Source organism: Scyliorhinus canicula, chromosome 4, assembly GCF_902713615.1.
Source record: "Scyliorhinus canicula chromosome 4, sScyCan1.1, whole genome shotgun sequence".
NCBI classification, from domain to species: Eukaryota; Metazoa; Chordata; class Chondrichthyes; order Carcharhiniformes; family Scyliorhinidae; genus Scyliorhinus; species Scyliorhinus canicula.
Genome location: NC_052149.1, coordinates 15,777,482 through 15,793,880, shown reverse-complemented (window position 1 = coordinate 15,793,880; position 16,399 = coordinate 15,777,482). Strand labels below are relative to the sequence as shown.

The 16,399-nt window shown below is 46.4% G+C and overlaps 1 protein-coding gene across 1 annotated transcript in view; it reads right to left on the bottom strand.

The window, feature by feature from the left end:
- LOC119964377 (endophilin-B1-like) overlaps positions 1-15,679 on the bottom strand; it is a 54,176-nt gene extending 38,497 nt beyond the window's left edge. Inside the window, 1 exon segment of the mRNA XM_038793770.1 lies at positions 15,546-15,679. Within this exon segment, the coding sequence (XP_038649698.1) occupies positions 15,546-15,608 (63 nt within the window). The 5' untranslated portion in view covers positions 15,609-15,679.
- Positions 15,680-16,399: the final 720 nt, after the last annotated feature.

The window sequence follows — 16,399 nt, the reverse complement described above, 5'->3', positions numbered from 1 at the left end:
ACCTAACCTGCTCGTCTTCTGGGACTTGTGGGAGGAAACCAGAGCACCCAGAGGAAACCCCCGCAGACACAGGGAGAACGTGCAGACTCCACACAGACAGTGACCCAAGCCAGGAATCGAACCCGGGTACCTGGCGCTGTGAAGAAACAGTGCTAGCCACTGTGCCACCATGCCGCCCTACTCCACAGGAAGTCAATGGACAAAAAAAAGTGGAAGATCAAAGAAAGTAGGGCATGCAAAGAATGTGTGGAGGGCAAGCTCTCCCCGAACAGAAAGAACATAATACTAAGGATGCTGAAAATCTAGATTAAAACAGAAAATGCTGCAAACACTTAGCAGCAAATCAGTCAGCACCTGCGGAGAGAGAAATGGTGTTTATTTTTCACGTCGATGACCTTCATCAGAAAAATTCTACCTTTTCCTATAACCAGGAGCAGCGGCATAGAAAGTCAAGTAGAAAGTACTTCGAAAGGTAAAGATTTAAGATTCACATCAGCCACCGAGGAGCTCTCAACTTCTGTTGAAAAAAAAACCGTGTTGATTCCATGAGGAAAACACAGTGCATTCACTGTAACTGAAGGCAGCCTGCTAAGATTTAAAAATGGTAGAAACCCTTCAGCTTGAAACTGTTGCTTTGAGAATAGTAATTTAGCAGACTGGGTGATGATTGCGTTCCATAGGTCAATATACTCTCACTGCACTTTTGTTGCCATGTACACAAGTCGCTTGATTGGTCACGCAGCAGTAAAGCTCCAAGACACAGATACACTGCTTCAGAACAAACTGATATTTTTCTCACTAAATATTTCCAGTTCTACGGGAAGCTGCTGCAGCAAAGAGGAAAAAAAGTGCTAAAATATTCGTATCGTGCCACAGCAGTAAAATGTATTGCATAAATAGCTACTAAACCCAATGGTACAGCTCAACACAATTCACATACCACTCAACGGCATGCTTAGAAACCAGTTTGATCCATTCTGCACAGAAAATAGGACACCTGCGGGAGCAGGACATTTTGAAAAGATCCCATACTGAATCTTCTACGGATGGCAGTGACTTTGGACAAATGCTTTGAACACCTTCTGGGGAATGGTGCAAGATTTTTTTAAAAGGTCACAATTGGACAAGCTTATAAGACGAGGGAAGCTTGACCAGAGTTAATAGTGTCACTTGAATATAATTTTAAAAATGAACAGCACCACTGAAGCTAGAACACAGGATACATTATGCAGAGGATCAGCAGATGTCTGGTTTCGACCCTGAAAAGCAGACAGTGAAATTATTTTGATTGTGTCATAAACCACAAGTGCGAAGCTCGCCACACCCTATCATTTCAACAAAACTTGTCAAAAATGGAACCAGTACAGCCGAGCAGGAGCACGCGTCACAGTCAACAACAGAGATAAAATTGTATGCTCTGGCAAGCTGAAATAAAAATCAGGAAATGCAAGAGCATTTCAGAAGTAAAACTCGCACTTTTTTCTGACAGTCAACAAGCTAGACTGGAGTACATTTTCTGTTCCTAATTCTGAGAGCTCCCTCATTTTAGATATTACATTTTCAGAAAATGTCCTGTCTTGAGATGGTTTTATGCATTTTATTACGTACCGTGAGCAGAGTGCACTGGTACAGCAACACCTTGCATTCTGAAATGTGGAAATCCCCAAGACACTTCACAGAAGGACATAAGAACATATGAAATAAGAGTAGACCACTCTGTCCTCTGTGCATGCTCCATTATTCAGTAAGGTCATGGCTGATCGGATTGTAACCAACCACCTATCCCTGATAAGGACCAGAAAAAGAATGAATGCCAACCCAAAAGAGATAATAGGAAGTTTGGTCCAAGGAGTAGTTTTTATGGAGTATATTAGGGGAACAGGGGGAGCTGGAAAGGCAGTGGGAGTTTAAGGGGGGGAATTCCAGTGTATGGTGACAAGGTACAGTTATATGGCCATATGATGGAGTAGTAGGCCATTTGGCCCACCGAATCTGCCCTGCCATTCAATCAGATCATGACTGATCTGATGTGATAATCCTCAACTCCACTTTCCTGCCTTATACCCATAACCCACCATTCCCTTCCTGATTAAAAATCTGCCTATCTCAGCCTTGAACATACTTAACGACCCGGTCTTTACAGCTCTCTGAGATAAAGAATTCCACAGATTCACTACCCCCTCATCTCTGTCTTAAATAGGGCAGCACGGTGGCGCAGTGGGTTAGCCCTGCAGCCTCACGGCGCCGAGGTCCCAGGTTCGATCCCGGTTCTGGGTCACTGTCTGTGTGGAGTTTGCATATTCTCCCCGTGTTTGCGTGGGTTTCGCCCCCACAACCCAAAGATGTGCAGGCTAGGTGGATTGGCCACGCTAAATTGCCCCTTAATTGGCAAAAATGAATTGGATACTCTAAATTTTTTTTTTTTTTTTAAATTTCTGTCTTAAATAGATGACCCCTTACTCAGTGACTACGCCCTCTGGTCTTCGACTCTCCCATAAGGGGAGACGGTTATGAAAATGAAATGAAAATCGTTTATTGTCACAAGTAGGCTTCAGTGAAGTTACTGTGAAAAGCCCCTAGTCGCCACATTCCGGCACCTGTTCAGGGAGGCTGGTACTGGAATTGAACCGTGCTGCTGGCCTGCTTGGTCTGCTTTCAAAGCCAGCAATTTAGCCCAGTGTGCTAAACCAGCCCCTCATGATGAGGGGAAAACTGCACAAGAGACCAGTAAACAGAGAACTTGGGCATGAGGAGTTGTAGGGCTATAGACTGGTCAAAACAACAAAGCGATTTAAACATAAGAATCAGAATTTGAAGCTTTGGGGTGCCAAGAGCCCACCGCAGGTCAGCAAGAAAACAGGTGAACAGGATTGGGGAGTGAAAGATGAGGGAGAAAGCTGAGTTTTGGATAACCTGCTATGGAGGATGGAAAATTGAGGCTGCTCAGGAATAGCACAATCTGGAGGTGATAAAAAAAATGGATGAATGTTTCAGCAGCAGATAAACTGAATAAGGAGTGAAGGTGGAAATCTAGATGATGGATACGAGATCAGAAACTGAGCTCAGGGCAAACAGTCTGAGGCAGTTGCCAGGGACGTGAATGGAATTGGTGCAAGGGTAAGGGGTTTGTTAAAGGCAATGCTTTGATCCTATTCAATACTTTATATAGAATTTACAGTGCAGAAGGAGGCCATTCGGCCCACCGAGTCTGCACCGATCCTTGGAAAGAGCACCCACACTTCCACCCTATCCCCGGAACCCATCAACCCCACTTAACCTTTTTGGACACCAAGAGCAATTTGGCATGGCCAATCCACCTAACCCGCACATCATTGGACTGTGGGAGGAAACCCACACAGACATGGGAAAACATGCAGACTCCACACAGACAGTGACCCAAGCTGTGAATCGAACCTGAGTCCCTGGAGCTGTGAAGCAACTGTGCTAATCACTGCGCTACCGTACTTCGCAAACGTTAGTTGGAAGGAAATCGAGACTCATCAAGACAGGATGGACCAGCCAGCAATCTGACAACACAAGAAGCAGTGGAAAAATCAAGACAGATGGTCAAGAGGTAGAACTGGGTGTTATCAGCATAGCTGTGGAAGCCGCCCTAATCGGGTAGATGAGGAAGAGGTGGCAATCAAGGATAGAGATCCTGATGGACTTTGAAAGTAAAAGTGTTGTGGCGCTAAGGGGAACTCTTGCTCGAGATATTCTGTTGACGAATGGATACCCAAGAGTAAACCCAGACACTACAGTAGTCCCCCGTTATACCGCGCTCCGCAATACCGCGGTTCGCGATATACCGCGGGGGGGCTTATGGACCCCAACTGTCAGTTGTGTCAATTTCAGCGGCCGGCTCACTTTGATCCGGAGAGGGAAGCTGCTCTCTCACTGAAACAATCAGCCGGCCGCTGAAATTGACACTGCCGGCTGCTCTCTCCCTCCAATCAGAAACATTAAAACTTAAAAGTTGGATTGGGGGGAGAGAGCAGCCGGCAGTGTCAATTTCAGCGGCCGGCTGATTGTTTCAGTGAGAGAGCAGCTTCCCTCTCCGGATCAAAGTGAGCCGGCCGCTGAAATTGACACTGCCGGCTGCTCTCTCCCTCCAATCCAACTTTTAAGTTTTAATGTTTCTGATTGGAGGGAGAGAGCAGCCGGCAGTGTCAATTTCAGCGGCCGGCTGATTGTTTCAGTGAGAGAGCAGCTTCCCTCTCCGGATCAAAGTGAGCCGGCCGCTGAAATTGACACTGTTTTAATTAGATCCACGATGGGGGTTTTAAATTTATTTAAAAAGCTATGCTAGCGCTTCCCATTGAGAGTCTACGGGGGTCTGACCTCTCCCCCCGCCCCCCGTAGACTCTCAATGGGAAGCGCTAGCATAGATTTTTAAATAAATTTAAAACCCCCATCGTGGATATCCGCGGCTCGGTTGCAACGCGGGTGGCTGTCTTGGACCCCAACACCCGCGTTATAAAGGGGGACTACTGTATTGAGCTGCAGGACACAAAGAGGTATTACAGGACTGTATGGTCGAACGTGTCAAAGATTGCAGGAATGCAGGAAAGTCAAGGTCAATGAGGTTAAATAATACACAACCTGTCACTGAGGTACTTAGCTGTAGCGGTACTTAGCAACAACAGAAGGATCAGTGATGTGGAGCTGGAGGTCATTGTTCGGGTGTTAAACGAATACTTCACAGTCTTCACTTGGATAGAGAAGGAGGATGTAGGCACAGAATTCGGAGAGAGGGGCTGTGAGGTTCTTGGACAGTTTGACATAAGGAGTGAAGAGGTCAAATCTCCAGGTCCGGATGAGTTATATCCCAGGCTGGTGGGGGAGGCAAGGAATGAAATTACAGGGGCTCTGACCCAAATTTGTAAACCCTCTCTGGCCATAGGAGAGGTACCAGAGGATTGGAGGACAGCTAATGTGGTTCAATTTTTCAAGAAGGGTGGTAGAGATAAACCATGGAATTACAGACGAGTGAGTCTCACATCAGTGGTAGGCAAACTATTGAGAAAATTTGAAGGAGAGAATTAATATCCACTTGGAGAGGCAAGCTTGATCAGGGATAGTCAGTATGGTTTTGTCGGAGGGACATCATGCCTGACAAATTTGACGGAATTTTGCGAGGTGGTGATCGGGTGTGTTGAAGAGGGTAGTGCAGTTGGTGTATTTTATATGGATTTCAAGAAAGCCTTTGACAAGGTCCCACATGGGAGATTTATAAAGAAAGTACAAGCACATGGGATCCAGGATAACTTGGAAAGTTGGATCCAAAACTGACTTAGTGGTGGAAAAAGAGGGCGGTGGCAGAAGGCTGTTTGTGTGACTGGAGTCCAGGTGTCAGTGTTAGATCCCTTATTGTTCGTGAAATATATAAACGGTATAGATGAGAATGTTGGGGGGGGGGGGGGGGGGAGAAGAGATGATGATAAGTAAGCTTGCGGATGACAAAAATTGATTGGGTGGTTAATAGTGAGGAAGATGGTCTTAGATTGCATATATGGATGGGTAGGTCAGATAGGCAGATCAGTGGTGTACTAAAAAGTGGGAGGTCATGCAATTTGGAAGGTGTAACAAGAGAAGGAGGATTCAATGAATGGCAGCACACTAGAATCTCGGAGGGGTCTTGGGGTGCTCGTCCACAGATCCCTGAAGGCAGAACGGAGCACGGTGGCACAGTGGTTAGCACTGTTGCCTCAACTTCAGGTACCCGGGTTCAATTACGGCCTTGAGTGACTGAATGTGTGTAGTTTGAACACCTGTCTACGTGGGTTTTCTCCGGATGCTCCGGTTTCCCAGCATAGTCTAAATATGTGCAGGCTAGATGGATTGGCCAAGATAAAATTGCCCCTTAAGTGTCCAGAAATGTGTAGGTTAGGTGAGGTTATGGTGCTATGGGAATAGGGCAGGGGATTGGCACAGATTTGATGGGCCAAATGGGCTCCTTCTGCACTGTAAGGATTCTATGATGAACAGGATAATAGGATAGTTAAGAAAGCAATCAGGACACTTTATCATTCGTGGCACGGATTATAAGAGCTGGGAGGTCACGTTGGAGCTGGACAAAACTTTGGTTAGGCCACAGCTGGAGTACTAATAATAATCTTTATTGTTCAGGTAAGCATTTGAGCTGCGAAGAGAGGCTGGATAGGCTCGGGTTGTATTCTTTCGAGCAGAGAAGGTCAAGGGGGTTATGATTGAGGTGTATAGGATGATGAGGGGTTTGGACAGGGTAAATAGGAAGCAGCTGTTACCCTCAGTTGAAGGGTTAATAATTAGAGCGCATAATTTTGTGAGGGGCAGGAGGTTTAGAGGGGATTTGCGGAGAAATGTTTTCACCCAGAGGATAGTGGTCGCCTGAAATGTCCTGTCTGGGAGGGTAATTGAGGGAAACCTCACAACCGTTAAACCATACATGGATGAGCACTTGAAATGTCATAACATTCAAGGATGTGGGCCAAGTGCTGGAAAGTGGGATTAGTGTAGACCGAGTCTAGTTTTGTTGGTGCAGACTCAGTGGACTGAAGGACCTTTTCTGTACCATATGACTGAGTGTTTCTTTTCGGACAAATGTCATTCTTTTCATTTTTCTTCATTTCTTAAATTCCTGATGAGGATTATGCATCCGATTCGGATTGTTGTGCAATATATCTTTGTGCAGCTTAGGTGTTGAAATGCCCCTAAACTTCCTATCGTCCACTTTAAGAAAGCAGAATACCCCTTCACTTGCAAGTACCCCAGATGTGAGTGTCTGAGCACATCAGGCAAAGAAGCAATAGAACTCAGTGATGGTAGATTAAATTACTAATTTTCAAGCAGGAAGCCAACTTAAGTGAGATAGTTGAAAACTCCTGGCAGCCACAGGACCACAAACCAATACTAGTCATCACTTTCGAGAAAGGCAAAGAGACACATCCTGCAAGCAAATAGCTCAATTTGCTGACATATCGCACTATTTACCACAAAACAGTCAGCTGGAGGTATTAGGTATTGCACCATTTCAGAGATGTCTAAACACATACAAATGAAGACGACGAGACAGTAGAAACTGTGTACACCTCCCCCCCCCCCCCCCCCCCCCCACCACCATTTTCCCAATCAGAACACTTTTCTTTCCAGCAAGATATTCTGCCCTCGCGACCAGAGTGTATTCAAAATGTTGAATGGTGTGTGTGAAGAACTTCCTAATACCATTCTATCATTTATCTTTAACTAACCTGAACATGTCTATTGTCAGGATCGGTTTCAAATAAATGTTCGGCATTTAACCTAGTTGGCAGCACTCTTGCCTGAGTCAGAGAAATCAACATGGACTCTCCAGTACAGTATTGAGCGACTGCCGCCCGATTGTAGGTGTTCTCTTTCGGATGAAACATTACACCGAGCCCCGCCTGCCCTCTCAGGCACATGTAGAAGATCTCACGGCACTATTTTGACATGGAGAAGGAGAGTTATCCCAGTGTCCTGGCCCATATTCAACCAACATCACAAACAAAAGAGAATATCTGATAATTAGCACACTGCTGTGTGCACCTTGGTTGCAGTATTTCCAGCTGCTGTGTGCACTTTGGTTGCAGTATTTCCAGCATTATAACAGAGACCAAACTGTAAAAGTGAAGCACTTTGACACTTCTGGTTGTCAAGCAGGGTGCTATGAATGCTAGTTTTTATTTTCTTTCAAAGAGCTGTTATACCAGTTTCCCAGTACAACATTCAACCAATGTTTTATTTGTGAGGATTCCGCTGATCAATATTAAGCTCATATCAAAATCTATTTCCTGGGAATTTAATTTTTCACAGATGATGGGATGTATTGCACCCATTTCCCAGGTGCAGAATATACTCGATTAGCGACTGGATGGTCTGTGAACCACCAGTACTGCTAAATCCGGGATGCTCATTTGTGTACGTGTCCTCTGGGCAATTGCATAAAACAGATATTAAGCACCTTAAAATGTGTTCATTAGGAACCTTAACAATGTAGAAGGAACCCTTTGCAAATGTAGTCTCAGATGAGTAGGGCAGGTATCAGGTCAGCCTGCACAGGTTTCTCCAAGGGAGGTTTGTTGTTTGGCATAGGCTTTTCCCCCCTTCCTGTAGAGACAAGAGCATCTTGACTCCACACTTCTGACAACAGATCTGTTTCCGCAGATGGCCACTCCAATTCATGCTGGGAACTTATCCAAGAGAGATTGCCAGCAAGGCAAGAGGCTCAAAATCCAATTCTGGAGATGGATGAGTTGCTTACGGATGTACGACTGGTTAGCGGTTTGCTGCAAATACTTTGATGAGGTCTGAAGTTCAATTTCAGATCTCTCGGACTGGCTCACAGCACCAAATCTCAGTCTAAATATAGGTCCAGAGTAATTTTTATCCCAATAGGGGCACCTTATATTAAATATATAATAAATTGAAGGACACAAATAAGATACCAGAGGTGTTGGGAAATGCAGGATTTAGTGAGCGGGAGGAATTGAAGGAAATCAGTATTAGCAGGGAATTGGTGTTGGGGAAATATGTGGGATTGAAGGCCGCTAAATCCCCAGGGCCTGACAATCTGCACCAAAGGTTTCATAAGGAAGTGGCCCCAGAAACAGTGGATGCATTGATCGTCATCTTCCAAGATTCTATGGACTCAGGAACAGTTACTACAGATTGGAGGGTAGCTAATGTAACCCCACAATTTAAAAAGGGAGGTAGAGAGAAAAAGGAATAATAGACCAGTAAGACTGGCATCAGTAGTGGGAAAAATGCTACAGTCCATAAGATTTAATGGCAGAGCACTTGGAAAACAGTGGCAGGACTGGACAAAGTCAGCATGGATATATGAAGGAGATATCTTGCTTGACAAATCTACTGGAATTATTTGAGGATGTTAACTAGTAGAGTTGATGAATGGGAGCCAGTGGATGCGGTTTACTTGGACCTTCAGAAAGCTTTCAGCAGTCTCACATAAGAGATTAGCTGTAAAATTAAAGCACATAGGATTGGGGTGGTGTATTGAGATGGGTAGAAAACAGGAAACAAAGAGTAGGAATAAACTGGTCTTTATCCAATTAGCAAGCAGTGACTAGTGGGATACCGCGGAGATTAGTGCTAGGGCCCCAGCTATTCACAATATATATATATTTATATATATATTTATGACTTAAATGAAGTAACTAAATGTAATATCAAATTTGCAGATGAAATTTGGCAGCACGGTAGCATTGTGGATAGCACAATTATTTCACAGCTCCAGGGTTCCTGGTTCGATTCCGGCTTGGGTCACTGTCTGTGCGGAGTCTGCACATCCTCCCCGTGTGTGCGTGGGTTTCCTCCGGGTGCTCCGGTTTCCTCCCACAACCCAAAGATGTGCAGGTTAGGTGGATTGGCCATGATAAATTGCCCTGAGTGTTGGGTGGGGTTACTGGGTTATGGGGATAGGGTGGAGGTATTGACCTTGGGTAGGGTGCTCTTTCCAAGAGCCGGTGCAGACTCGATGGGCCGAATGGCCTCCTTCTGCACTGTAAATTCTATGATTCTATGATATGATACAAAGCTGGGCGAGGATGATGCAGAGATGCTTCAGTGTGATTTGGACAAATTGAATGAGTGGGCAAAAGCATGACAGATGCAGGAGAATATGGATAAATGTGAGGTTATCCACATTGGTAGCAAAAAAGGAAGGCAGATTATCTGAATGGCTGTAGATCGAGAGAGAGATATGTGCAATGAGACCTGGGTGTCCTTGTACACAAGTCGCTGAAAGTAAGCATGTTGGCCTTCATAGTGAGATGATTAAGAGTATAGGAGGGATGTCTTGCTGCAATTATGCAGGGCATTTGGTGAGACCACACCTGGAATATTGTGTGCAGTTTGTCTCCTTATCTGAGGAAGGATGTTCGTGCAATAAAGGGAGCGCAGCGAAGGTTTACCAGATCGATTCCTGAGATGGCGGGACTGATGTATGGGAAGAGATTGAGTAAGTCGGTTTGCACGTGCTGGTGTTCAGAAGAATGAAGTGGGAGGCGGAATCTCATAGAAACCTATAAAATTCTAACGGATAGATGCAAGAAGAATACTCCGAATGGTGGAGGTGTCCAGAATCAGGGGTCACAGGCTGAGGATACAGGGTAGACCATATATGACAGAGATGAAGAGAAATTTCTTCACCCAGAGTGGTGAGCCTTTGGAATTCGTTACCACAGGAAGTAGTTGAGGCCAAAACATTGTAGGTTTTCAAGGTTAGATATAGGTCTTTGGGCTTAAGGGATCAAAGGATATGGGGGAAAGCAGGAACAGGTTACAGAGTTGGATCAGCAGCCATGGTCATAATGAATGGCGGAGCAGGCTCGACGGGCCGAATGGCCTGCTTCTGCTCTTATTTTCTATGTTCTGTATTAAGCTACAATTATATGTAACATGTGACCAAAAGGCATCTTCTTCACTGGTCTTATGGAGAATACAATGGAGAAAATCTTTGCAGCAATATGACCAAATTTTGGAAATGTTTTGGCCTCTCTATAGATGGCTGACAGCCCTGCTGTGTATTAACCAGCATTGTGCCTGTGTGATTTGTGGGACTGAAGTCCCTGCGTTTATTTTTAATGAGCAATTCAGAGGCACTGCTTTGAAATATGTGAAAATGTCCAGAATGAGAAAAATACATTCAGTCCCTCAAAAGCTGGTGACAGTAGTCGTTCATAATGATATCCAACCACACCCTAAAGAAAATTTATGTAATCTGAGAAATAGAGGCAGCAGGAGACCATTTGGCCCTTCAAGCCAGAATAGGGTCATAATTGATTTAATCACGGCCTTAACTCCACTTTCATGTCTTTCCCACCACAATGACAGGCACGTAGATCAAAAATCTATCTAACTCCACTTTGAATATATTCAATGGCCCAGTCTCCCACTCTCTGGGGTCGAGAATTCCAAAGGCTAACTAACTGACCCTCTGAAAGAAGAGATTCCTCCTCATTTGTCTTAAATGGAGATCCCTCACTCCGAGTGGTGCCCCCTCATTCTAGAATTCCCCGTAAGGGGAAACATTCTCTCAGCATTTAGTACACGAGGTGTGATCTCACTAATGTAGTGTGCAGTTAGAGTAAGATTTCTCTACTTTTATACTCCACCCCCTTGCAATAAAGGCCAATATTCTATTTGCCCTCTAATTACTTACTCACTGTACCTGCACGCTATTTTTTGAAGCTCATGTACAAGGACACCCAGATCCCTCTGCATCACAGCATTATGTAGTCTCTCCCAATTTGAATAATGTTGTGTTTCACTATTTTTCCTTCCAACGCTCACATTCAATCCCATCTGCCCCAAACTTTTTATCTGCTCTCTTAACCTATCCCTTTACATACTCGGAGTCCTCCTCCTCCAAAACTTGTATTCCTACCTATCTTTGTATCATCCACAAACTTGGCTACAATGCCATAATTCATGTCACTAATACAGATTGTGAATAATTGCAGCCCAGCACCGATGCCTGTGGCACGTCATTAGTTCCAGTTTGCCATCCGGAAATTGACCATTCATTCCAGCTCTCTGTTTCCTGTTGGTTAGCAAATCATCTATCCAGGCTAATATATCACCCCCAACGCTATGAACTCCTATATGAACACAAGCTTGCCACCCCCGCATTGATTCTGTATACACCTCCCGCCGACTCAAGAAGGCAGACAGCATTATTAGATACCCCTCCCACCCAGGCATTGCCTTCTTCCAGACCCTTCCATCAGGCAGAATGTATAGTTTGAAGGCTCGCACATCCAGACATAGGAACAGCTTCTTCCCCACAGCTACAAGACTCCTCCTCAACGACTCTCCCTCAGACTGATCTGTTCCCTGTAAGAACACTATTCACAACGCCCTATGCTGCTCTTGCTCATGTATTTGCTTTGCTTGGCCCCTTGTTCCACACTGTAACCAATCACTGTTTGTCGATGTACCATTTGTCAATGTTCAAAGTAAAAGCAAATTACTGCGGATGCTGGAATCTGAAACGAAAGAGAAAATGCTGGAAAATCTTAGCAAGTCTAGCAGCATCTGCAGGGAGAGAAAAGAGCTAATGTTTCGAGTCCGATGACAAAGAGTCATCGGACTCGAAACGTTAGCTCTTTTCTCCCCCTACAGATGCTGCCAGACTTGCTGAGATTTTCCAGTATTTTCTAATTTGTTAATGTTCTCTGTCAATTATTCTTTTGTCTACGATGTACGTACAGTGTACGGTCCCTCGGCCGCAGAAAATACTTTTCACTGTACTTCGGTACATGTGACAATAATCAAATCAAATATCCTGTGTAACAACCTTTTATGTGGAACATTATCAATGCCTCGTTGGAAATCCAAATACACTACATTTTGTCCATGCTGATTATACCCTCAAAGAACTAAGAAATTTGTCAAACACAATCTCCCTTTCATAAAACCATGCTGACTCTGCTTGATTGTCCTCTGATTTTCTAAATGTCTTGCTGCTACTTCCTTATTATTACATTTCAGGTTTTTTGTTTGACAGATATTTGGCTAACTGGTGGTGCAGTTTTCTGCATTCTGACTCCTTCCTTTCTTGATGGGCTTCCAAGCTTCTGGGTTATAATCAAGAGAATTTTTGAAGATTACAGACAGTGTACCCATTATCTGTGCAGCCAATTATTTTGAGACCCGAGGATGTAGTCAATCAGTTGCAGAAGATCCGTCGGCCTTTAAATCCTTTAGTTTCTATAGCAATTTTTCCCTTAGCGATTGGTTTAAATTCCTCTCTCCCTTTTGCCAGGATTTTCTACTATTATTGGGATGCATTCTGTACCTTTTACGACGAACAAAGAACAGTACAGCAAAGGAAGAGGCCTTTTGGTCCTCCAAGCCTGCGCCGATCATGCTGTCTGTCCAAACTAAAACCGTCTGCACTTTGTAGGTCTGTATCTCTCTATTTCCATCCTATTCATGTATTTGTCAAGAGGCCGCTTAAATGCTGTTGTTATCGTATCTGTTTCCACCACGTCCTCAGACAGTGCGTTCCAGGCTAATTGACTTTTCACCCTGGGGAAAAGCATCTGACTATTCACTCTGTCCATGCTACTCAATTTTGTAAACCTCTCATCAGGTCACCCTTCAACCTCTGCCGCTCCAGTAAAACAATCTGAGTTTATCCAACCTCTCCAGTCCAGGCAACATCCTGGTAAACCTGTTCTGTATCCTCTCTAAAGCAACCACATCCTTCTGGTAGTGCGGCTACTAGAATTGTACACAATATTCCAAACGTGGTCCAACTAAGATTCTGTACAGCTGCAGCATGACTTGCCAATTTTTATACTCAATGCCCTGACCGATGAAGGCAAGCATGCCGTACGTCTTCTTGACTATCTTATCCACCTGCATTGCCACTTTCAGTGATGTATTGACCTGTACGTCCAGATGTCTCTGCCTGTCAATACGCCCAAGGATTCTGCCACTTACTGTATAATTCCCACCTGTATTAGACCTTCCAAAATGCATGACCTCACATTTGTCTGGATTAAACTCCATCTGCCACATTTCTCCACCCAACTCTCCAACGGATCAATAACCTGCTTTATCCTCTGACAATCCTCATCACTATCCGTAACTGCACCAATCTTTGTGTCGTCTGCAAACTTACTAATAAGACCAGCTATATTTTCCTGTAAATCATTTAAATATGCTATGAACAGTAAAGGTCCCAGCACCGATCCCTGCGGAACACCACTAGTCACAGCTGACCATTCAGAAAAGCACCCTTCCACTGATACCTGTCTTCTATGAACGAACTGTATTCATCTTGAAGGTCACCTCTGATCCCATGTAACTTAATCTTTTGTACCAGTATGCCACGAGGGACCTTGTCAAAGGTTTTACTGAAGTCCATGCAGACGGCATCCACCACCCTCCCGTCATCAATCATCGTCACTTCCTCAAAAAACTCAATCAAGTTAGTGAGGCACACCCGCCCCTTCACTAAGAATTTTATGAAGACAGATATAAAGTATTTTTCTATTTAGCTCACTCAGCTAAATTGCTGGCTTTTAAAGCAGACCAAGCAGGCCAGCAGCACGGTTCGATTCCCGTACCAGCCTTCCCGGACAGGCGTCGGAATGTGGTGACTAGGGGCTTTTCACAGTAACTTCATTGAAGCCTACTTGTGACAATAAGCGATTTTCATTTCATTACTTCGGTCCCCAATAGTTCCAGAGTTGCATTCTCAGAGGGATCAAAGCTTACTTTATCGAGTCTGTTCCTTTTTGGATAATTGGAAAGCTCTTCGTGACGGTTTTGATATTTCATGCTAGCTTACATTTTAATTGCTGGGCAGCACGGCAGCATAATGGTTAGCACTGTTGTTTCACAGCACCAGGGTGCCCGGTTCAATTCCCGCTTGGGTCACTGTCTGTGCAGAGTCTGCACGACCTCCCAATGTCTGCATGGGTTTCCTCCGGGCGCTCCGGTTTCCTCCCACAAGTCCCGAATGACGTGCTCCTTAGTTAAATTGGGGCTGGTTTAGCTCACCAGGCTAAATCGCTGGCTTTTAAAGCAGACCAAGCAGGTCAGCAGCACGGTTCGATTCCCGTACCAGCCTCCCCGGACAGGCGCCGGAATGTGGTGACTAGGGGCTTTTCACAGTAACTTCATTGAAGCCTACTCGTGACAATAAGCGATTTTCATTTCATTTCATTTCAAATTGGACATTCTGAATTCTCCCTCTCTGTACCCGAATGGGCGTCGAGTGTGGCGATTAGGGGCTTTTCACAGTAACTTCATTGCATTGTTAATGCAAGCCTACCTGTGACACTAATAAAGATTATTATAATTTCTCCCTCTTGAAATGCCAGGTCATGCCAGGAAAACGTCACCAATCGTCTGACCTACCACACTAGTCTTTGCAGCATTGCCCACCTGTTCTTGCAAATTCAAGGGGTGTCTAAATGTACAAAAATGCCTTAAATAGACATTAGCATTATGGAAAAGGTTAATGTTTCAAGGTGTGGATTCTTCTTTAGAAATCTGACAACGTGACTACGCCCCCCCCCCCCCCTCCCCGCCCCTAACCTGTCATGCTCTTTCCTGACAACACCAACTGCAGTTTCTGTTTCTATTTTGCATTGGAAACATCTCCAGAGTTTCTCTCTCTCTGAACATGGGGGTCTTTTATTAATCTTTGGTGCGTGTCTTTTAAACACAGCTGCCTGTCCTCTCAGTGAAATGAATCCCGGGCAGCAGGGATGTTGCTCACCGCCCCCCCGGACCGGAGGGAAGCTGCCAGGGCGGCTGGGCCAGGGCCCCACCCCAAAGCTGCAGGCAGCTGCCCGGCCACCGAGGGGCTGAATGGGACTGGTTATCACCACCAGGCCAGGGGGAGGGGGCCGGAGCGGGGCTGGGTGTTCCGGATGCTCTCCTCCCGGGGCCTGTCAAGCCTCCCGCCGCCTGGGCCTCGCCTGTTGGGGAGGGGACGGTGTCACCGGGCTATCAGGCCGAGGCCGCCGGGCTCCCTGCCCTCACTCGGTCCGGCTGAGCTCTGTTACCTGAACGGCGCGGCTGAGGAAAGTGCCCGCTCCGGCCGCCAGTTTCTTCACGTTGAAGTCCATGGCGTCGCGCCCACGATCCCGAGGCGGCGGAGGAACAGCAACTCGAGCCCTGGCTGACCACGCCCCCGGCCCCGCCCCTCCTCCGCGCACAGCCAATCAGCTCCCCGCCCTCGAGCTCCGCCCCAGGCCCCTCCGCCGCGCCCCTCCGCCGCGCACAGCCAATCAGCATCCGGAACCCTGGGCCAGAGCATCCAATCAGCAACCAGAAGCCGTCCCGTTCACCCAATCAGCAACCCCTCCCCTGATCACCAAAACAGCGCCCCGCGTCGAATCACCCAATCAGCGCCCGGAGCCCCAGGAAGGGGCACCCAATCAACGCCCGGAGCCCCGGGCCGGAGCACCCAATCAGCGCCCGGAGCCCTGGGCCGAATCACCCAATCAGCGCCCGGAGCCCTGGGCCGAATCACCCAATCAGCGCCCGGAGCCCCAGGCCGGAGCACCCAATCAGCACCCGGAGCCCTGGGCCAGAGCACCCAATCAACGTCCGAAGCCCCGGGCCGGAGCACCCAATCGGTGCCCGGAGCCCCGGGCCGGAGCACCCAATCAGTGCCCGGAGCTCCAGGCCGGAGCACCCAATGAGCGCCCGGAGCCCCGGGCCGGAGCACCTAATCAGCGCCCGGAGTCCCAGGCTGGAGCACCCAATCAGAGACCGGGTCCCGGAGGGTTGATACAGAGATCCATAGAAGATCGGAGCAGGAGGAGGTCTTTTGGCCCATCGAGCCTGCTCCGCCATTCATCACGATCACGGCTGATCATCCAACTTAATAGCCAAATCCTGCTTTCTCCCCGTA